This window comes from Dendrobates tinctorius, unplaced genomic scaffold, assembly GCF_039654945.1.
Source record: "Dendrobates tinctorius isolate UK_male_01 unplaced genomic scaffold, ASM3965494v1 ptg000043l, whole genome shotgun sequence".
Lineage (NCBI taxonomy): Eukaryota > Metazoa > Chordata > Amphibia > Anura > Dendrobatidae > Dendrobates > Dendrobates tinctorius.
In genome coordinates, this window is record NW_027361711.1 from 2,334,338 (window position 1) to 2,358,045 (window position 23,708).

At 44.0% G+C, this 23,708-nt stretch overlaps 1 protein-coding gene across 1 annotated transcript in view; it reads right to left on the reverse strand.

Moving 5' to 3' along the window:
* STAB2 (stabilin 2) overlaps positions 1-23,708 on the reverse strand; it is a 335,756-nt gene that overhangs the window by 198,633 nt on the left and 113,415 nt on the right. Inside the window, exons 8-23 of the mRNA XM_073575159.1 lie at positions 22,201-22,397; positions 21,975-22,108; positions 21,767-21,897; positions 18,349-18,428; positions 16,611-16,760; positions 15,854-15,997; positions 15,672-15,734; positions 15,459-15,575; positions 14,118-14,171; positions 9,061-9,141; positions 8,412-8,564; positions 7,690-7,752; positions 7,514-7,609; positions 7,309-7,395; positions 5,916-6,027; positions 4,558-4,738 (exon numbers count right to left, since the gene is read on the reverse strand). Of these exons, the coding sequence (XP_073431260.1) occupies positions 4,558-4,738; positions 5,916-6,027; positions 7,309-7,395; positions 7,514-7,609; positions 7,690-7,752; positions 8,412-8,564; positions 9,061-9,141; positions 14,118-14,171; positions 15,459-15,575; positions 15,672-15,734; positions 15,854-15,997; positions 16,611-16,760; positions 18,349-18,428; positions 21,767-21,897; positions 21,975-22,108; positions 22,201-22,397 (1,843 nt within the window). The remainder of the gene's footprint in view (positions 1-4,557; positions 4,739-5,915; positions 6,028-7,308; positions 7,396-7,513; positions 7,610-7,689; positions 7,753-8,411; positions 8,565-9,060; positions 9,142-14,117; positions 14,172-15,458; positions 15,576-15,671; positions 15,735-15,853; positions 15,998-16,610; positions 16,761-18,348; positions 18,429-21,766; positions 21,898-21,974; positions 22,109-22,200; positions 22,398-23,708) is intronic.

Consider the following 23,708-nt stretch of genomic DNA (forward strand, 5'->3'; position numbering starts at 1 on the left):
ATAATAATCAACAAATAGAGCTCAATACAGTATATTAGTCCCCACATATTGCTCCATACAGTATAATGGCCTCACATAGTGCTCCATACAGTATAAAAGGTCCCACATCGTGTTCAATACAGTATAATGGATCCACATAGTGCTCCATACAGTATAATAGACTCCACATAGTGCTCTATATACTATTATGGTCTCACATAGTTTCCATACAATATAATGGCCCCACATAGTGCTCCATACAGTATAATGGACCTCATTTAGTTCTTCATACAGTATAATGGGCCCATATAGTGCTACATACAGTTTAATGGATACCATATAGTGCTCTATACAGTCTAATGACCACACATAGTGCTCCATATAGTAAAATGGCCCCACATATTGCTCCATGGAGAATAATGGCCCCATGTAATGCTCCAACAGTATAATGGGCCCACATAGTTCCATACAGTATAATAGCCTCACATAGTGCTCCATACAGTATAATGGCTCCACATAGTGCTTCATATAGCATAACAGGCCCCATGTAGTGCTCCATCTAGTATAATGGCCCCACCTTGTGTTCCAGACAGTATAATGGCCACTGCATAGTGCTCTATACAGTATATTAGTCCCCACATTCTACAGTATAATGTCTCCATATAATGCCGCATACAGTATAATGTGCCCCAAATATTGCTCCACAGTATCATAGGCCCCCACATTAAACAAAATAATACCTCTACCCATTACCCTATTGCTCTGGTCTCTTTATGGTATCTTCCGATCCTTTGCACAGCTCAGTACATTGTAATGACATCATTGTACCCACTGAGCATCAGACACAGAGGGGAACTATAGGAGAGGTAGTCAGCTGACACTTCCTCCTCCATCATTGCTTTAAACTGTATTGGCATCTAGGATGCTGATATAGTTGAAAGTGCGATGCTGGGGATGCCTCGTGGGGGCCTCGCTGGTCAAATATACTCGTGGGACCCACCTGGCTTCATGGGCCAAATATACTCACTCGGCAGGCCACATTTGGCCCACAGGCCAGAGTTTGACATAAGTGCGCTAAACTTTTCTCCTTGATGTGCTCCATGTTCTTTACATACTGTCCTTGACTTTCTTCCATTACTACTTGATTCCATTTCATCCATTCGATTCTGTCTCTCACGGTTAAAATACGATAAAAATTACAGACCTCTCCATTCTCCTCCTACATCCATGATCTTTTTATTACTAACAAACTTTCCTTCCTCGCCATCACCGAAACCTGGCTCACCCCCTCTGACACAGCCTCTCCTGCTGCACTTTTGTATGGTGGATGCCACCTTTTCCACCCCCCCCACCCCAGCAGCAAGCATGGTGGAGGAGTTGGTTTTCTCCTGTCAGATAACTGCACCTTCACCCCAATCCCACTGCCACCCTCTGTTACCCTCTCTTCCTTTGAGGTGCACTCTGTGCGCATCTACTTCCCCTCCAACCTCCAACTAGCTGTCATTTACTGCCCCCAGGGCCAGCCACCACCTTCTTTGACCACTTCATCACCTGGCTACTTCATTTCCTTTCCACTGACATCCCCACTATCATCTTGGGCAACTTCAACATCCCCATTAACACTTCCCTCTCAGCTGCCACTAAGCTTCTTTCCTTCACTTCCTCCTTCGGCCTCACTCAGTGGTCTTCTGCAGCCACTCACACTGAAACTGCCCTAAGGTCACCAATGACCTTTTAGCCACCAAGGCCAAGCGACACTACTCTGTCCTCCTCCTCCTGGACCTGTCCTCTGCCTTTGACACAGTGGACCATTCCCTATTACTTTAGACCCTCTCATCTCTTGATATCACAGACTTGGCCCTATTGTGGATCGCATCATACCTAACAGACCAGACATTCAGCGTCTCCCACTCGCACACCACCTCCTCACAGCGCCCCCTATCTGTCGGAGTTCTGCAAGGTTCAATCCTAGGGCCACTGCTCTTCTCCATTTACACCTTTGGCCTGGGACATCTCATAGAATCTTACGGCTTTCAGTATCACATCTATGCTGATGACACACAGATCTACATCTCTGGACCAGATATCACCTCCCTACTAACCAGAATCTCTCAATGTCTGTCTGCTATTTCATCCTTCTTCTCCTCTAGATTTCTAAAACTTAATATGGACAAAACAGAATTCATCATCTTTCCCCGCGACCCCCCAACGGACCTATCCATTTAAGTAAACGGCTGCCCACTCTCTCCAGTCCCACAAGCTCACTACCTTGGGGTTATCATTGACACTGATCTCTCTTTCAAACCACATATTCAAGCTCTTTCCATTTCCTGCCGACTTCACCTCAAAAATATTTCACAGATCCGTACATTCCTCAACCAAGAATCTGCAAAATACCTAGTCCATGCCCTCATCATCTCCCGCCTTAACTACTGCAACCTCCTGCTCTGTGGCCTCCCCTCTAACACTCTCGCATCCCTCCAATCTATTCTAAATTCTGCTGCCTGACTAATCCACCTGTCCCCCCCGCTATTCCCCAGCCTCTCTCCTCTGTCAATCCCTGCGCTGGCTCCCCATTACCCATAGACTCCAGTTCAAAACCCTAACCGTGACATACAAAGCCATCCACAACCTGAGTCCTCCATACATCTGTGACCTCGTCTCCCGGGACCTACCTGCATGCAACCTCCGATCCTCACAAGATCTCCTTCTCTACTCCCCTCTTATCTCCTCTTCCCACAATCGCATAAGATTTCTCCAGCGCATCCCCCCTACTCTGGAACTCTCTACCATAGCATATCAGACTCTTGCCTACCATGGAAACCTTCAAAAAGAACCTGAAGACCTACCTCTTCCAACAAGCCTACAACCTGCAGTAACCACCGATCCCCCAAAACGCTGCACGACCAGCTCTACCCTCGTCTACTGTAACCTCACCCATCCCTTGTAGACTGTGAGCCCTTGCTTAAGATTACTGTACTTGTATCTATTATGTATACCCTCCCTTACATGTCAAGAGCCATGGAATAAATGGTGCTATAATTATAAATAATAGTAATAATAATAATTCTTTGTAAATGGGAAAACTTGCATGATCGATATTGCCTCAAATACTTATTTTCCCCACTTTATGTGCATATATATATATATATATATATATATATATATATATATATATAGAGAGAGAGAGAGAGAGAGAGAGAGAGACAGAGAGAGAGAGAGAGCTCTGGAAAAAATTAAGAGACTTCCACATCAAAACCCTGTCATGGGCATCCCATTCTTCAGACCTGAACCCCATTGAAAACCTCTGGAATGTAATCAAGAGGATGATGGATAGTTACAAGCCATAAAAGAAAGAAGAACTGCTTAAATTTTTGCACCAGAAACAGTGTGAAAGACTGGTGGAAAGCATGCCAAGACGCATGAAAGCTGTGATTAAAAATAATGGTTATTCCACAAAATATTGATTTCAGAACTCTTCCTGATTTAAAACATTAATATTGTTGTTTCTAAATGATTATGAACTTGTTTTGTTTGCATTATTTGAGGTCTGAAAGCATTTTTTTTTATTTTGACCATTTCTCCTTGTCAGAAAAAAACGAACAAAATTTATTGCTTGGAAATTCGGAGACATGTTTGTAGACTAAAAGGACAATTTACATTTTACTCAAAAATATACCTACAGAGAGAAAAAAACAGACAAACTGAATATATATATATATATATATATATATATATATAAAGCTCAAGTGTGTGCATGTATGTGTGTATGTCCGGGATTGGCATCCGCACCGTCGCCGCTACAGCCACAAAATTTGGCACAGTCACACGTCTGGACCCCGAGAGCGTCCTAGGCTATGTTGTGAGGCGAAATTTTGACCCAGTGCGTTCCAATTCACCAAACAATTTTGCCCCTATCTATATAATGGGGAAAAAGTGTGTGTATCAAGCCCCGCCCCTCATTATGATTTCATAATGGTTGACATGGCGACGCTGATGTCATCATAGCTTGCAAGCCCCACCGCTCATTATGATATCATAATGGTTGACTATGGGATGGAGGATGTGTGATGGGTATATGGGCACTGGACTATGGGATGGAGGATATGTATGACGGGTATATGGGCACAAGACTATGGGATGGCGGATATGTATGATGGGTATATGGGCACGGGACTATGGGATGGAGGCTATGTATGATGGGTATATGGGCATGGGACTATGAGATGAAGGATGTGTGATGCGTATATGGGCACTCAACTATGGGATGGCGAATATGTATGATGGGTATATGGGCATGGGACTATGGGATGGAGGATGTGTGATGGGTATATGGGCACTCGACTATGGGATGGAGGATATGTAAGATGGGTATATGGGCAAGGGCCTATGGGATCGTGGATATGTATGATGGGTATATGGCACGGGATGGAGGATAATTATAATTTGTTATAACTAACCACAGTTAGTTACTATGCCCGGGCAGCGCCGGGCTCTTCAGCTAGTATATATATATATATATATATATATCAGATGCTCAGCACTTTATGAATACAATATTAGCACACTTAGGAGTACCTTGGCGATCCGTTGATGTATACACAGTCTGCATGAGCGTGACAGAAGGGAATGAGAGGTCCACAAGTAGTAGTCCTGCTATCACAGAATTGTCCTGCATACCCCAGTTTGCAAGATCCACTCAGGCAGCTACCATCACTGTTTATATGGTTATTGCATCTTCCATGGACACATCCACATTCTGAGGCCAAGTAACGATAATTAATATTTTGATGCTTATTTAATAATAAATGTTTATTTGCAGATTAAAAACTACCTATCTGATATGAACCAAAGCCTAATAATAATGCTCCAGCAATTTTGTGCAATAATGTATATGTAGCACAAATATGTCAATTAAATATTAATGCATATACAGTCCATATACTCTATTGAATCTAGTTACCATTCACAGGTGATATATATAGTAAAATACTCTAATTGTTGTAGTAAAAGGGGTTATAGGTCCTTAGGCTTCAAGTCTGCACTCTATGGGACTGCAGACTTGTGAATCCTCACATTGCACACAGTGCACGCTGTGAGGATTCTCTGGCACCAGGAAGAAGCAGTCATGTGACGGCAAGAATGAGATTTGCATATTTCTGACCACATTTTGATTAGATGTGTCAGGCCTCGTTCAATACACCTGCTTTGAGTGAGACAACGCATATGTAATCGGCATTTGACCACATGTATGCAAATTACCTACTTGCAGCAATGCGCCTGCCATTCCCGGAGTTAGAGAATCCTCATAGCCGTGTGCGATCTGAGGATTTACAAGTCTGCAGTCTCATAGAGTGACTGCAAAGATGAGCCCCTTAAAAGTGGTTATCTACTACTAGCACAACTCCTTCTTAAATACTATAGTCCCCAATGTAAAATAAAAATACACTGTACTCTACTCTCAACCCAGCGTCACTCCAGCAATGTTGGCATTGCATATCTTAAGGTTTGCATGACATCGTTATGCGGTATGAGGTCTGCAGTTAATCAGTTGCTAATGGGCTCTAACTTCCTTCAGACAAACCTCAGACATTTTAAAGAAAGGAGAGCGCAGCAGCCCATTAATGACCACTGACTGGCTGCAGGGCTCACATGTCATGCAATCTTCGGGAGACCTGGCACCGACATTGCTGGTATGGCGCCAGTATGGTAGAGGAGTATAGGGTATTTTCATTTTATATTGGGGAATATAGTATTTAAGAAAAAGTGGTCTGCGTAGCAGACAACAGTACTGAGGTCATTATGAATTACATATAGGATATAGAGAATCTTGAGATACAATTCACATATTCATGCATTATGACAGACACTCCTAATTTCATAAATCCTCTAGCTGCATTATTACAAACATTAATAAATTACTATATAGAACTTACTTTTGTCACAGCGAGGGCCATACATATCTACATCCATACAACGCTGGCAGTTGGAGCCAACAAATGCCTCATCACAGATGCACGTCCCATTCCCTGTCATTCCATCCACACACTGAAAGATAGGAAATAACATAATAAATATATATAATTTATAATAGAAATGTATAATAAAAGCCAATATCCATGGTGAGCGACCAGGTAAATTAGCCATCATTGCATGTATGGATTGATATATTTCTCATGAAGTGCCCATAAATTCTGAGAGTTCATTGGAAAATGGTAAGTTATTCCTTAAAACACAGCAAAAGAAAAAAAACAACTTTTACAATAGGCATGAGACCATTGTGGCCCCCCGTCCATGTGTCCATGGTGCAGAGGTTTGGTATTTTTTGATTTAGACTAAATTCAGAACATGTTTGGTGTGGACATATAATGTATGGTTTCCTGATATATACAGCATACCATTCTAAGATGCCAGTTTTGTTTGTCATTAGGAATTATATCTAGTATTTCTCTTATTTCATTACAATTTCAATATAAAATATTGCATAGCACACGGCTTAGAGACAGTTCCAGACTTATACAACTGAATACATTTTATAATTTAGGTAAAGGACACGGTGCATTTTTGGCCACTTTGGGACACCTAGGCTCATGTGATGCTGGTCCGACAGTCAGGATGGATGCCTAGATATCTGTTAATGTTGGGAACATTGTCCCCAATTCATCAAACCAATTTTGTGAGTATAAATTGCTTTGAAAAGTCACAAACGGTTTTCGCAACTTGGAGTTGTGCAAAAATTTAGCGACCCTTTGCATTTTCACGCCCTTTTCTTCCAGACCTGCCAAAATGGATAGAGCTGGGTCTGGACAGGGGTGCAGTGGGAGGATAATACCACAGCTCGCCTTTTTCATGACAATCTGTGGTGTCCTTTAAGCCAGAAATCTCACTCCAGCATCTGAATCTAACAAGCCCTTCATCAAGACGAGCGTGAAAATCGCTGGTCCTGATGAATTGGGACCATTATGAAAAAAACATACCCAAAATGGTATACATTCTATTTGGTGTCTCGCTGTATAAAAAAGCCCGGCTTACTCCGCTTTCCTTTACAGTTAAACAAAATGCACACTGATACTAGCAAGACAAAGAACAAAGAGCACACTTTTGGGGTCTGTCTGGTGAATGGGGTCTATGAGATTGTTTAAGTGGACGTTGAGAAAAGTTACGGACCTATTCTCTAGGCTAATTGTACAGATTCACAGTGCTGTAACCTGCAGAATCAGAAATGCAGATCTGGAATAACTCAGGAACAGAACACGATAAGTAATAGAATGTTATATATGTTGAAGGCAAAAAAGACTTCACTCAAACATTTTAAGGCAAGCAATCTACCTCTCCATTTCCTGAGCATGGGTTAGTAAAGCCACCAGGACAAGGTCTGCATTCAGGGCCATGAAATCCTTTGCAACACTTTGGTACCTGGAAGAGGATCACAACGTAAAACCAATTTAAATACATATTTTCAACATATTGTTATATTAATTCACACAAAATTACATATATTGGGGCAATACTGGTATCAAAGAAGCAGACTTACCGGTACAGACATGTTGCAGAATCTTGAGCAACCAGACAAAGAAATCTCGCTATCCATAACAGATCTTTGGTAAGTACATCTATGTGAAAACAGAGCCTGCAAGCAAATAAGATATATGTTATACCAGTCCACAACCTGTAGAAGTTTCAGTACGTTGCTAGTGACATAGATCTTACTGTTGCTGTACTCCCCAGTGGACATCTACTGTAGAGGACCATCGCACAAGAGACACAGGAGCCCTATGTAAAAATACAGTTGTAAGCAGTATACAGCACTGAAACACTATGTAAAAAAGTCTATAGAAATAAAGGAAAAAGAGTAAGCGGTAGCAGAAAAGCAAATTAATCCAGTACCCAAATGTCTGACAATCTGAGAACGGTTTTACACACAAAACCGTGATATGCTGTGGAATTTCATGAGCTTAAAAGCAGATACTTGACTAAAAAACCCAATTAGGAAATTTGTTCAAAAGTATAGTGAGATTAGCAATTTTGTTTTAACATTGAATCTGTTGTGCCTTTTTAAGGCTATGCGCGCATGTTGTGTATTCGCTTGCAGAAACTTCTGCATCTCTTGGCAGAAAAACGCAGCGGAAAATACGCGCGTTTTTGATGCGTTTTATTTCTTGTCCTTTCAATGGGTCAAAAACGCAGGCAAAAATGCAAAAAGAATTGACATGCTGCGGAAAATAAAACGCTGCAAATACGGACTGAAATTTACTGATCATGTTTATAACACTTCAGGATTGTCATTGCATAAGCTTTCCATTTACGCGTGTAAAAAACCGCAGCAAATATGCATCAAATACGCAACGTGCGCACATAGCCTAATGGTACGCTATAGATCTTCCTCCAAGATTGTGGCTGCTCATTAACAAATAATTTTCAAACCTACTCACTGGTTTTATTTCATATTCAGTCCCATCACATCTATGTGGTAGTATAGGCAGTATAGAAGGTGGAATAAGAACGCCATCCAGAGTATAGATACGGCCATTCTTTGCTGCAACATCAGCTTCCTCAACCTCTTCACCGTTAACTAGAATTTGTCCCTTTAAAAGCAAACAAACTTATGTGCTGTCCAACAATGGTCAGTATTCACATATGCAAAATATGTAAAGCACTCATTTTCATTCCAATATTAGAAGATACAATCTGAAACCAGTAAGCTGATTAACATTTTTGCTTTTTGAAGACATTATAATATATATATATATATATACACACACACACACACACACACACACACACACTATATATATATATATATGTTCAGTATAGACAGTATTGTGTATGGTACAACATATTAATTTTGCCTATATCCCTGACTGTGGAAGCGCCATTGATATTTGTCCATACTGTATATGTGAACAGGGCTCTACACTTTTGAAGGCAATTTATGCTCTCATGGCTAGAAATGCTCAAAATATATAATAAAAAAAGACAAATTAAAATCAATATTAGGATGTATTGGTCAAATAGAGAGCCTCCATTATGTCATTTGTGCCACAACATGTTACATGTAAGTAGCACATCTCCAATACTTACATTACTTGTTGTATTAAACTGGATTAACTGGTTTGCCATGCTCATAATTTTAGTAGAAGAGATGATGTTTGCAACATCTAGCTGTAAAAGAAAAGTACGGTAAATGGTTAGTGGTCTGTAACAAATATTTAGAGCAGAAGAACAAAGTCTATATGGTGGCTAACAGACAGTTTGCCAGCAGTACAGCTTCCCCGCTCTACATCATACCATGGCCCTATAATAGGGGTTATCTAGGCTTGGAATACAAGTCTGCAGTCACTCTCTGTGACTGCAGACTGCTGATTCGTCCATGCGGTACACACGATACCTCTGTATTTCCCATGCAAGTGGTTGTCCACATGACCACATGTTTGCAATTTGCGTACATACTGAATAGACTCATCCTGTTCCTTTTAACAGTTTCACAATTCATAGTAGTAAAACAGAAAGATTTGTGGTCATCATCCACGCTGCTGTACAAATAACGGTCCAGACGTGTAGAAGGTGAAAAATGGTGTTTTATTCTCTCAACGTGACTCGGACTCGAACTCGAAGTCCACAGGACTTCTTCATCAGGAGATGCTATAATCCTACAATATTACCTCATACTGTTTAAATAGATTCCACATTCATATCTGGTGCCAAAGGGAATCACATGGCCAGCAGTGACTGCTGGACCGTTATTTGTACAGCAGCGTGGATGATAACCACAAATCCTCCTATTTATAGTGCTTTGAAGAAAGCACTATCATGTAATCCGAACGCTGCTAACTTATTCTTCTTATTATTCAGTTGATTTCGAACCGCTACACGCACAGACTCCGTTGAGGTGTCGTTTCGAAGCCAGCGTCCATGAGTGGTGTGCTAAGTATTTTTCGTGTCGATCGGATTTGTAGTTTGTGCGCAATTTGCGTTTGAAAATTTTTTTTCCAGTCATTGGAATGCACTGTCTCATTGCATTTCAATGGGAAAATTTTGCCATAGGAATACATGGGGCAGTCGTGAGGCGATTCAAATTTGAGGACCAGTTGCGGCAGTTAAGCTTATTGATATGCACAGGCACACCCAGTTACTATGCCAACGTCTACGAACTTTACATGACCCCACAAGGACACAGTTTCTGCCAGATAATATCAGCTCTTAAAGCGAAACCCAAAGCACAAATGCAAGTCTAGCTTCATCACATGACGCATGCCCTTGAGAGAGAATGTGCGCCAAAGTGGATTTAGAAGCCCAGTGCGCCAAACTGGCTCTTAAAGGGCCGACGTGCCAAGGTGATTCTTAAAGGGCCGGCGCACCAAAAGGAGTCTTAAAGGGCCAGCGTGCCAAATCGAAAGCTGATTGACCCCGGCCTCCAAATCGGAGGCTGAACCACCCCGGCCTTCAAATCGGAGGCTAATCGACCCTGGCCTACAAATCGGAGGCTGAGCCACCTCAGCCTCCAAATCGGAGACTGAGCCACCCTGGCTTCCAAATCGGAGGCTGAGCCACCCCGGCCTTCAAATCGGAGGCTGATCGACCCTGGCCTCCAAATCAGAGGCTGAGCCACCCTGGCCTCCAAATCGGAGGCTGAGCCACCCTGGCCTCCAAATCGGAGGCTGAGCCACTCCGGCCGCCAAATCAGAGGCTGAGCCACCCCGGCTTCCAAATCGGAGGCTGATCAACCCTGGCCTCCAAATCAGAGGCCGATCGACCCCGGCCTCCAAATCGGAGGCTGAGCCACCCCGGACTCCAAATCGGAGGCTGATCGATCCCGGCCTCCAAATCGGAGGCTGATCGATCCCGGCCTCCAAATCGGAGGCTGATCGACCCTGCCCGCCAAATCGGACCCAGAGTGGCCCCATCCACGAAATCAGACCCAGAGTGGCCCCGCCCACCAAATCAGACACTATGGGGCCCTGCCCACCAAACCGGACCCTGAGGGGCCCCGCCCACCAAATTGGACCCAGAGGGGCTCCGCCCACAAAATCAGACCCTAAGGGGCCCCACCCACAAAATCGGACCCTGAGGGATCCCGTCCACCAATTCAAGCCCTAAGGATCCCAGGCCACCGAGTCGGATCCTGAGTGGCCCCACAGGCCAAAGTGGCCCCTGAGAGGCACCAACAGTTAAAACGGTTCCTGAGTTAAAAGTCTTGCAGGGGCAGCAGGCAAGTCTCTCTTAAAGAGGCAGCCCAGGCACCATTTCAAAGCACTATCTGTACTTCCTTCTGGAAATACACATCTAGTTCTTCTTATTATTCAGTTGATTTCCGCAATTAATGCGGCCCGAACTGCTACAAGCACAGACTCCGCTGAGGCGTCATTTCGAAGCCAGCGTCCATGAGTGGTGTGCTAAGTATTTTTCGTGTTGATCGGATTTGTAGTTTTTGTGCAAATTGCATTTGAAATTTTTTTTTCCCGTCAGTGGAATGCATTGTCTCAATGCATTTCAATGGGAACATTTTGCCATAGGAATACATGGGGTAGTCGTGAGGCGAATCAAATTTGAGGACCAGTTGCGGCAGTTAAGCTCATTGATATGCGCAGGCACACCCAGTTACTATGCCAACGCCTACGAACTTTACATGACCCCACAAGGACACAGTTTCTGCCAGATAATATCAGCTCTTAAAGCAAAACCCAAAGCACAAATGCAAATCTAGCTTCATCACATGACGCATGCCCCTGAGAGAGAATGTGTGCCAAAGTGGATTTAGAAGCCCAGTGCGCCAAACTGGCTCTTAAAGGGCCAACGTACCAAAGTGATTCTTAAAGGTCCGGCGCACCAAAATGAGTCTTAAAGGGCCGACGTGCCAAATCGAAAGCTGAGTGACCCCAGGCTCCAAATCGGAGGCTGATTGACCCCGGCCTTCAAATCGGAGGCTGAGCCACCCCGGCCTTCAAATTGGAGGCTGATCGACCCCGGCCTACAAATCGGAGGCTGTGCCACCGTGGCCTCCAAATCAGAAGCTGAGCCAGCCCGGCCTCCAAATCGGAGGCCGAGCCACCCCGGCCTCCAAATCGGAGGCCGAGCCACCCCGGCCTCCAAATCGGAGGCCGAGCCACCCCGGCCTCCAAATCGGAGGCCGAGCCACCCCGGCCTCCAAATCGGAGGCCGAGCCACCCCGGCCTCCAAATCGGAGGCCGAGCCACCCCGGCCTCCAAATCGGAAGCCGAGCCACCCCGGCCTCCAAATCGGAGGATGATCGACCCTGCCCGCCAAATCGGACCCAGAGTGGCCCCGCCCACCAAATCGGACCCTATGGAGCCCCCCCACCAAATCGGACCCAGAGTGGCCCCGCCCACCAATTCAGACCCAGAGTGGCCTTGCCCACAAAACCAGACCCAGAGTGGCCCCGTCCACCAATCGCACCCAGAGTGGCCTCGCCCACAAAATCAGACCCAGAGTGGCCCCGCCCACCAAATCAGACACTATGGGGCCCTGCCCACCAAATCGGACCCAGAGTGGCCCTGCCCACCAAATCGGACCTAGAGTGGCCCCGCCCACCAAAACAGACTCTGAGGGGCCCTGCCCACCAAACCAGACCCTGAGGGGCCCCACCCACCAAATCGGACCCAGAGGGGCCCCACAGGCCAAATTGGCCCCTGAGAGGCACCCACAGTTAAAACGAATCCTGAGTTGAAAGTCTTGCAGGGGCAGCAGGCAAGTCTCTCTTAAAGGGGTAGCCTAGGCACCATTTCAAAGCACTATCTGTACTTCCTTCAGGAAATACACATCTAGTTTAATACTATGATTCGGTCATTGGTGTGACCTAGAGTGGCCTCGCCCACCAAAACGGACTCTGAGGGGCCCCGCCCACAAAATCGGACCCAGAGGGGCCTCGCTCACCAAATTGGACCCAGAGGGGCTCCGCCCACAAAATCAGACCCTAAGGGGCACCACCCACAAAATCAGACCCTGAGGGGCCCCAGCCACAAAATCAGACCCTGAGGGATCCCGTCCACCAATTCAAGCCCTGAAGAGCCCAGGCCACCGAATCGGATCCTGAGGGGCACAACCCACCAAATCAGACCCTGAGGGGCTCCACAGGCCAAAGTGGCCCCTGAGAGGCACCCACAGTTAAAACAAATCCTGAGTTGAAAGTCTTGCAGGGGCAGCAGGCAAGTCTCTCTTAAAGGGGCAGCCTAGGCACCATTTCAAAGCACTATCTGTACTTCCTTCAGGAAATACACATCTAGTTTAATACTATGATTCGGTCATTGGTGTGACCTAGAGTGGCCCCGCCCACCAAATCGGACCCAGAGGGGCCTCGCTCACCAAATTGGACCCAGAGGGGCTCCGCCCACAAAATCAGACCCTAAGGGGCCCCACCCACAAAATCGGACCCTGAGGGGCCCCAGCCACAAAATCAGACCCTGAGGGATCCCGTCCACCAATTCAAGCCCTGAAGAGCCCAGGCCACCGAATCGGATCCTGAGGGGCACAACCCACCAAATCAGACCCTGAGGGGCCCCACAGGCCAAAGTGGCCCCTGAGAGGCACCCACAGTTAAAACGAATCCTGAGTTGAAAGTCTTGCAGGGGCAGCAGGCAAGTCTCTCTTAAAGGGGCAGCCCAGGCACCATTTCAAAGCACTATCTGTACTTTCTTCAGGAAATACACATCTAGTTTAATACTATGATTCGGTCACTGGTTTGACCTGTGGATCCGCTGCAGCTTTCAGCTCGGATGAGTCTATATGCTTGAATATTATAAAAGATCAGGTGAGTGCAAACTAATCAAGAATTAATAACCATCGGATAAAACCCTATTGGCGCTTTTCTCTCCTGCAGTGTTTCCCAGTTTCACAATTCGGCATCTTCAGTTAGGTAGAGTCAGTACGGACTTTGGCTCAAGCCTTGGCAACCCTTTTAATTTATTCATGATAAATGCTCTTTTCCATGTTTTTAGTGCACCTTTCCACCTCTTTGTCCACCAGTCAGTGACTGCAGATATACGCATAGTGTTTGTTGCAAAAGATATTGGTCCCAATCAATACTGAGAGTAAAGAAGCGATAGCTACGAAGACACTTGAGTGGACTTGAGTGGAAAATGCACAGCAGCATGGTGGAAGATTCAGAAAGAGGCATCACTAACCTGAGCAGATGAAACAATGTGGTATCTCAACAGCTCCAGAAGTTTCCTAGATCCCTGCATACATATACAATGCAAACAATTCAATACAGAATACCATAAACTATTTTTCTGTTAGAACGCAGAAGAGCAACTATCTTTGTTGATTAAATGGGTTTTATGGAACTTCGGATAAGCCACTAATACAGTATAGTAGAAACTGACAAGTGCTGCAGCCTCTTGTTGATAATGCACGGATGTTTATATAATGTAGCGCCAAGTTAGGAAGTTCTTTGCGGCTGAATCCCACTCAAGTGAATGGAGCCGGAGATCTGTCATCTAGGTAATGGATCCACTCTGATCTGAACATAACCGACAACTGAAGGATAGATCATCAATATCAGAATGCAGAAAAACCCCTTTAAGTACAGTAGATGTTTTGTAACCCTTGAGCTATAGTAACCTGCTGGGATATATATATATATATATATATATATATTCAGTGGGCTTGGAAAGTATTCAGACCCCTTTAAATTTTTCACTCTTTGTTTCATTTCAGCCATTTGGTAAATTTAAAACAGTTCATTTTTTCTCATTAAATGTACACTCTGCATTCCATCTTTACTGAAAAAAAAACAGAAATGTAGAAACTTTTGCAAAGTTCTTAAAATAGAAAAACTGAAATATCACATGGTCATAAGTATTCAGACCCTTTGCTCAGACACTCATATTTAAGTCACATGCTATCCATTTCCTTGTGATCCTCCTTGAGATGGTTCTACTTCTTCACTGGAGTCCAGCTGTGTTTAATTAAACTGATAGGTCTTGATTTGTAAAGGCACACACCTGTCTATATAGTGAAGTATGCCAAGTACTGCCCTTACAGTGGGGTTAGGGGCCCAAATCTGCACAGTGGCCCACCGGGGAATTCCCCTGTTACTATATAGGCCAGTCCAAGCCTGACGCTATATATAAAAGATTATTATTATTATCATATTCTGCAGCACTTTACAGACATAATCATTGTCCTTTGGAGTGTGGGAGGAAACTGGAGTACCCAGAGGAATTCCACAAAAACACAGGCAGACCTAACCACTAAAAATAGGTACGCCTATCTGTGATCCAAAAGTTATAAAAAACACGTCCCTCCAACAGCTATGTATAGTTTGTTGCTGTGTAATCCTGATAAATAGGAATCCCAAAAACAAAAAGCCCCTCCTGTCAATATGCGATAAATATCTCAGACAGGAATCTATTATTTTATTTTTTTAACAGCTTGGTAGTGATATAATTCGACATTGTAACCCTCAGTCTACAGCAGGTTGTCCAGCCCTGTGCTAGGATGATGTAAGAAAGTATCTACACCTCTCGGGATAGCAGGTAGTCCAATGTTCCATTTTCCATTTCAGACAAGGCAGCATTGTTGGGTACGAAGACCGTGTAGGGTCCGTCCTTTTCTAAATCTGGCCCAAGGTTAGATTTCTGTTAAACATAACACACGTGATATAAAGAACTTGCAATACTCAAAATCCAATTTTTTTAGAAAAAAATAAAAAAAGTGAAAACATAAATGATTACCTCCAGTAAAGCTCTGAAACGATTGTATCTACCATTTTCTTGAAGTATTTCCATGATAGTCTCCTAAAAATAATATGAACATTTTGAATACTGTTAATATGGATTTTGATGTGGACCCGCTTCAAAATTCAAGAAAAAAAAACTTAGTGTGAACATACACTTATAGAAAATTGGTCACCTACTTTAGTATTACTTTCCAGAGTTGGTTCCACAAAGTCCATAGCCTTGTCTATGATATGTAGGATTCCATTGGAGGCAATTATATTTTTCTGTAAAAATCTCCCTCTCCTCTTACTTCCCCGAATCCTTATCTTCATCTCATTATCCTAGAAATTACAGTAAAATGTAAAGTCCATTCATATGAATCACCTGAATTTCTTCAACCGAAATTGACGATGAAGCTCTTGAGTTCGAGTTGGGAGACCTGCGACCACACCATACAACATGTGCCATACTCGGGCTGTTTTCTACATACATCTGAATCAGGTTTAATTGCCACCAAGCAAAAGTAGATTGGTATTTTCTCAATTGCATAGTGAACTTTTGTTTTATGACATTCTCAACTTCAAAATCCTAACTTAACATGTCATAGGTGCAATACTAACAATAGACACCTCCAATTAGAAATGTAGTATAGTTCTTCTGATAAACTATGTCACTTACCCCATGTGCAGGACATTGCGGTAGCTTAGGTATCCATGGTTACGACCACTGATATAGTGACAGTTAGTTGTTAGTGGTCGTAACCATGGATACCTAAGCTACTGCAATGCCCTGCACATGGGGTAAGCGTCATAGAGAATTAGGAGAACTATACTACATTTCTAATCTGAGGTATTTTCTAATATTATTATTACACCTACTACATATTGGGATAGGATTTTGGTGATGGGAATACCCCTTTAAGTCTAGAGATTCCTATGATGTGCATAATCTCACCGTATCGTTTGCTGTTATTTCCCCTGATTTTCCGGTCAGTGTGTAAATTAAATCTGTGCTGCTGAAATCTTCAGCATTCAGCTGCCCAGCAATCATATGAAGCTTGATAAAGTACAGAGCATTTTCCTTATTTGATTTAAGATTCTTTACCTGAGATAGAAGAGAAAGGTCTTATGTAGAGCTAATGCCATATACAGCAAAATGGTACTTCATAGGATTATACAATGATTATATTTATCTGACAAATATTCTTTGGAATAGTATACATTTGGAAGCAAAAACGTATTTATTGATTTGTGCATGCAGCCCAAGTTTAAGTCCAAATTTCCGGTCTATGAGTTTGTGTCTGTCACTTGCTCCTGTCAGGAGAAAAGCTGCTTCTAAGGGCATGTTTCCACATAGCGGAAACATTCAGTATTTGCTGCGGATAGAACGCTGCGTACAGCCACAGCGTTTACTCCGCAGAGTCCAGAAGTTACAGCATAGTGGAGGGGATTTTATGAAATCCCTTCTCCACTATGCGTCCTAATACGCGGGTGACATGTGACACACCCACTAAACCGGACATGCGGTGCGTCTTTTTAGACCGCAGCATGTCTGTTTACCTTGCGGAGATACTCAGTCTCCACAAGGTAAATAGCCTACTTTATGGATACGCTGCGGCGATTCCGGATGTGTTCAGTGAGCACATCCGGAATCACCGCGTGTACAGAAGGGGGCGGGGCTTTCCGCTCCATCCAAAGCGCAGACATTACGGCACGTGGAAACATACCCTAAAAGTGTCTTATGACAGCTCATGTTTCCCTCTGGTAAAATGAACAAGCACGCGTGGCAGATCTGAGTGTGCATGTATATTAGGGTATCAGATAAGATAGCTGTAAGCTGAGATTACTTTTGCTCCACAAATACTGGGTATGTGTGTATAAGGCCTAAACATTTTGGTCCTCAAATACTGTGTGTACTATGTGTGTTAGGCCACATTCTCACATTCAGTATTCGGTCAGTATTTTATATCAGTATGTGTAAGTCAAAACCAGGAGCGGAACAATCAGAGGAAATATATAATAGAAACACGTCACCACTTCTGGATTTATCACCCACTCCTGGTTTTGGCTTACAGGTACTGAGGTAAAATACTGACCAAATACTGATCAAGCACTGATGAAACACTGACTAAAAAAAACTGAGGTGAGAGTGAGGCCTAACTTGTCTATATAACAGTTTTCCTCAGTCTATTTGTGAATGTTATCAGCCGCTCATTTTTACTATTCATTCAGTGCTCTTTAAGAATACAAATGAAAAATAGATGTGCAGATGTAGCAAAGGTTAAATTGACTCAGGTAGCAAAGCACTGGGATGGATATCAGAATTGTCCATAAAAAAGTGTAATTTGACACTTAGGCCGGGGTCACACTTGCGCGTGTAATGTGAGAAACTCTTGCATCAATACCCGGCACTGCCGCCGGAACTCGGGATCAGAGCGTTCAGCTGCACAGAAATACATGCAGCCGCACACTCCGGTCCCAAGTGCCGGCGGCAGTGCCCGGTATTGATGCAAGAGTTTCTCACATTACACTCGCAAGTGTGACCCCGGCCTTAAAACAAGATCTGTCAAGTTATTACCATGGTGCATAAGTTAGGACAACCTTTGGTACATCGGTAAATGGTTTTAATTGGGATGTCACAAATTGTCATTTTAATCACTTTTTTTTTTTTTTACATATATTAATATACTTACATCCCTTGCTTTGATGCCTCTGTTTACAGGTACTAGGACAGTGAATGGTCCTAGTGATGAGAGTGGCCATGAATATTCCTCTTTGGGAAAAGGGAACAGATACATTCATTAATATTCTAGTTAAGAGGAGAAGCAACATAAAAAGTGCAAGCAGTCAAACAAAAGATATAGGCCCCGGTTCATCTTTGCCTTTGCAATAATTTTTAGTCTAGTTTAGTGTGTTTTGCTTCTTTTTTGCTTCCACTCAGTTCATTATTCTATTTGTGCCCTTTTTTTAAGTCTAATTTATATGTGCTTGCCTGTTATTTTTTTTCCTTTTCCACTTTGTCTGTGGAGTCTAGTAATTCGAAATGTTTTAGCCTGATTCATCAATTGTGACTTTTTTAAAAATTGTGAAATTTGGAGCAAATTCACTTCACTCCTCCCCCAGGTGTATTTTTGAGTACACTTAATATTTGTTCATTTTTTGCAACTTTTGGTGCCAAAAGTCTCAAAAACTGCTCAAGTCAGGAAGAAAACTTACTTCTGACTTGAACCCAAATTCATGAATTGCGTGCAACATTTTAATGCAAAAACAGCAATTTATACCCCAGACAAAGAAGGAAAGTGAGCTAAAAAACTACAAAAGATGAATTGAGGCTGTAATTAACTTGCTTCTTGCCATCCAGCCTGATGTCACTTTTATGTTGGAGGGTTCACGCAGTACGGTCTCCTCACTTGCAACAACGTGAAGTTCTGCACCACCTGGGGACACGTAAAGTAAGCTTGGCATAGTTTTACACAGACACCACCTGTCACATGTGTCCTGGGAGGCACGGAGCGTGAGAGAAGGTGGCAACACACTTGCTAACAACCCTAACAGGCTGAGAGGTTCTCTTTCACTAGCACCAATGAAACAGAGCCCTGCCAGCCCGGTAGCACTGCCATGACTTTTTTATTATATTTATGCCCTGTCCGTTAATGGGATTATATCGGGCCAGAAACCAGCTCAGGTAGCATGTGAAGTTAAAACCGAGAACAAGATGTGTGGATTCGTGGACCGAGATAAAAGAGCACCCCAAGGTTAAATGATATATTTACTCGCCTTAACAGCACACTAGACAAAACACTATATACACAATGATTATACATATATGGAGCGCCCTCACTCGCCAGGGCCGTGGGGTACTCGGTACCGGGCCAGTTGATCTTCTCAACTGGAGTTGTCATGGCAGCAGTCCGGTCCGTGGCCCTGGGGCTCCATTGCAAAAGGGGTTGTTTCGGTGTGCTTATGGTGGTGAAAGTTTATAAGTGATTCGTGACGCCACCTGTGGTGTTCGGCAAATGTTAAGCCGACGCTGCAGACAGATCCTCTGGGACTGATGGTGTAGTGCAGCAATGATGGTATAGCCCTCCACAGGCAGGGCTGTAGTCCCAGGGCAGTGTAGGTGAAGTGACACTTAGATGGTGTAGTATCGGGCGCAGGAGGGATGTAGCGGTGTCGGGCAGGCTGGCGCAGGAATAAGTGGAGGACACCAGGGCATGTAGTTCCAAAGCTTTACTCACAGTCTGTTGTGGTACAGGTGCCCGCATCCGTGCCGTGTCCTCCGGGTCAGGAGCTCAGTCAACTTCCAGGCAAGATGAAGTACTCCTTTCCAACACTCCGCCAACATATGTGCCTTTTCTGAACATCTCCCTCTTAGCGCGTTTGAGTGAAGTACTCACAGTACTGAGTTACACTGGAGTTCCTCCTGTCAGATGTTCCTAAGAATTCTACTTGTACGGCAGACAGCTGTAGCCTGCTTCGGGGATGCCTTCTACCTAGTCCCGGCTCACACACGTTGCTGTTGTGCCCCCAAGTCTGGTGTGGGAATAAAGCGGTCACTACTTCTATTCCTCCGTTGTCTGCTGCAGGAATATTAGTATCCATACAACCTCGGGGACCGTACCCCGGCCTTGCGCTTAGAACTTGGGAAGGGTTCTCCTCTAACCCTGGTCCTTGTTCTCTTATTCTCCTCACGTTCCGTATCAATCCTTTCTTTCTTATGGAGAGTCAGGCTTTCTATCAATGTTCCTTTCTTGTGCCAGCGGACCCAGATCACTGAGGTCGGCTGCAGCACTTCCTTCATTCATCCCACTCAGGGGATCTCCTTTCACAGACTGACCTCGTCAGACTCCTGTGACTAAATCCTATCCTCTTCCTGCTCTTTTAGTGCAAACTAAACTCCACCCGCCTCCCAGCACGCTTCGTGTTCCAAGCAGGGAGCCACCAAAGGGTGCTCTGCTACACTACTATGTTGTGTGGGATGCAGGTGTTGGAGTGTGGTCAGGTGTCTCCACCTTACCTGAAAGGTGGGGTACTACACCTCAGGAGGAGGTGCAGTACCTCTGTGGCGACTGAACCCTCAGGGGCGCCACATATACAATGGTCCAATATACTAATACAGGTGAAGCACAAAAAATATAAGCAGATGAATTATGTCTGTTACCGGTTTCATATTCGACCATGTGTGCTGGGTCGAATGGGTGTATGGGGCTGTGAGTTGGTTCAAGTTCCTTCCAGCACATTATTCAACATGGCCCCCCTTTAGAAGTGAACAGCATGCATGGCAAAGAGAGAGAGCACATGGCCTTTTACAAGCATTTAACCCCTTGATCGGTTACTCCCTTTTCTGCCACCAGCATGGTCCTAATCCCCCTCACCTGAGGGATTGTCACTAAAACTCCTAAAACTTATGAAAGATCATAACTTCCCAACGGAAGGTCATAGGGCAGTGGTTTTGGCACCATGGGATCCGGCTGGACCCCTGTTACACTTGGAGACCAAACACAGCTTCACTACTTGGCTTATGCTAGCCGTTCTGCATAGCTCCCCACCCTGGGGTGCTAGAATGGATCGAGACCCTGGAAGGTGTTCAGCCTATTACAATAATCTCGAAAATATAAGTGGTGTGTTGCTAGAATATACAATAACTCCATATTATCCTTATATCTCTTTATGAAATTCCCATCTGAGTGGAGAGTAGAATATCAGGGTTGGGATTGGATGAGGTTCTACTTTTCTGGCCATAGATGAGAGGGGGTCCATGTTGTTGGCCACTCACCAATATAATATCATCACATATGTATGGAAAAGGAAATATATGTTTGTGATTAGATTACACCCTTTAGAAAGCAGTTAACAATTTTATACATATCAGTACTTACCAAATAAGTGCTCCGTCCATCAACCAGCCTATTTCAGATTTTTTTGTGTATTTTCATCGCATGTCATATACAGCTTTATAGGGGGTGTTGGTTATTGGTCTAGTTTCTTGTTTTTAAATGTTTTTATATCAATTTTGTCTGAGGTGTAATAAAGGTTTGTCTATATTTTATTATAATGTGGATGTGCATACCATTATTAGTCTGGTCTTTTCTCTCCTAATGTTCTACTTACCAAATAAGTCTATCGCAGTGGAAAGTTTTCCCTGCCACTGTCCTGGTTCACGGTTAATTTGCTTCATTCGCTCCAAAATGTTTCCATAGCAGACAACACCATCACCAGAATAACCCTTTTTGCATACACATCTGTCAAACATGACAAATATTATCTAAATGTGTTTATTTTCTCATAATATTAATATACATACAAGAAAACTACTCACTCAATTTTCCCAGGACCAACAGTGCTGCAGTTAGCATTTTTGCTGCATGTATTCTTAGTTGCACACATGTCTTCCAGCTGGCACCCAATTCCCGGCTGAAAATGACTGTAACCTTCTACACATTCACAATGAGACTGCAGAAAAATCAAGAATGCAACACTGGTGCTTTTATTTTTTGGAAACTATTTGTTTCCTCTATATAATGTATAGTGCATTGCTCTCTCACCTTTCCAGGACCATCATATTTGCAGACAGAAGATGGTGTGGGGCAATTTCCAAAGTTCGTCTGGCAGGGATCGATGGCGAAACACACGACACCATCACCTCCGTGGCCTTCTTTGCATGTACAGTTGTGTTGGTTTGGGCCAATATAGAAGCAGTGTGCTGCCGCATGACAAACAGTCTTCAAACAAGGATTAATTGCTGTAAAGAAAAAGGAGTGTGAATCACACGTTGTTTAAATCAGTTTTCCATGATAATTTTTAAAAAATGTTTGACATTTTTTTTTCCTATATCATAATCTCTATTAAATCCTTCCTGCATCATGGGAAGGAGCCTGCATGCTTGGAAGGGGCTAAGAAGCTGAGCTCTCTCTACACATGGCAGATACCGGCTATAATACACTGCTCAAACAAATAAAGGGAACACTAAAATACCACATCCTAGATATCTCTGAATGAAATATTCCAGTTGCAAATATTTATTCATTTCATAGTGGAATGTGTTCAGAACAATAAAACATAACAATTATCAATGTAAATCAAAATGAATATCCCATGGAGGTCTGGATTTGGAATGATACTCAAAATCAAAGTGGAAAATCAAATTACAGGCTGATCCAACTTCAGTGGAAATGCCTCATGACAAGGAAAATATGCTCAGTATTGTGTGTGGCCTCCACGTACCTGTATGACCTCCCAACTGTACAATGCCTGGGCATGCTCCTGATGAGGCGGCGGATGGTCTCCTAAGGGATCTCCTCCCAGACCTGGACTAAAGCATCTCCTGGACAGTCTGCCATGCAACGTGACGTTGGTGGCTGGAGCGAGACATGATGTCCCAAATGTGCTCAATCGGATTCAGGTCTGGGGAACTGGTGGGCCAGTCTATAGCTTCAATGCCTTCATCTTGCAGGAACTGCTGACATACTCCAGCCACATGAGGTCTGGCATTGTCCTGCATTAGGAGGAACCCAGGGCCAACCGCACCAGCATATGGTCTCACAAGGGGCCTGAGGATCTCATCTCGGTACCTAATGGCAGTCAGGCTACCTCTGGAGAGCATATGGAGGGCTGTGTGGACCTCCAAAGAAATGCCACCCACACCATTACTGACCCACTGCTAAACCGGTCATGCTGAAGGATGTTGAAGGCAGCAGATCGCTCTCCACGGCATCTCCAGACGCTGTCATGTCTGTCACATGTGCTCAGTGTGAACCTGCTTTCATCTGTGAAGAGCACAGTGCACCAATGGCGAATTTGACAATCCTGGTTTTCTGTGGCAAATGCCAAGCGTCCTGCACGGTGTTGGGCTGTGAGCACAACCCCCATCTGTGGACGTCGGGCACTCAGACCATCCTCATGGAGTTGGTTTCTAACCGTTTATGCAGACACATGCAGATTTGTGGCCTGCTGGGTGTCATTTTGTTGGGCTCTGGCAGTGCTCCTCCTGTTCCTCCTTGCACAAAGGCGGAGGTAGCAGTCCTGCTGCTGGGTTGATGCCGTCCTACGGCCC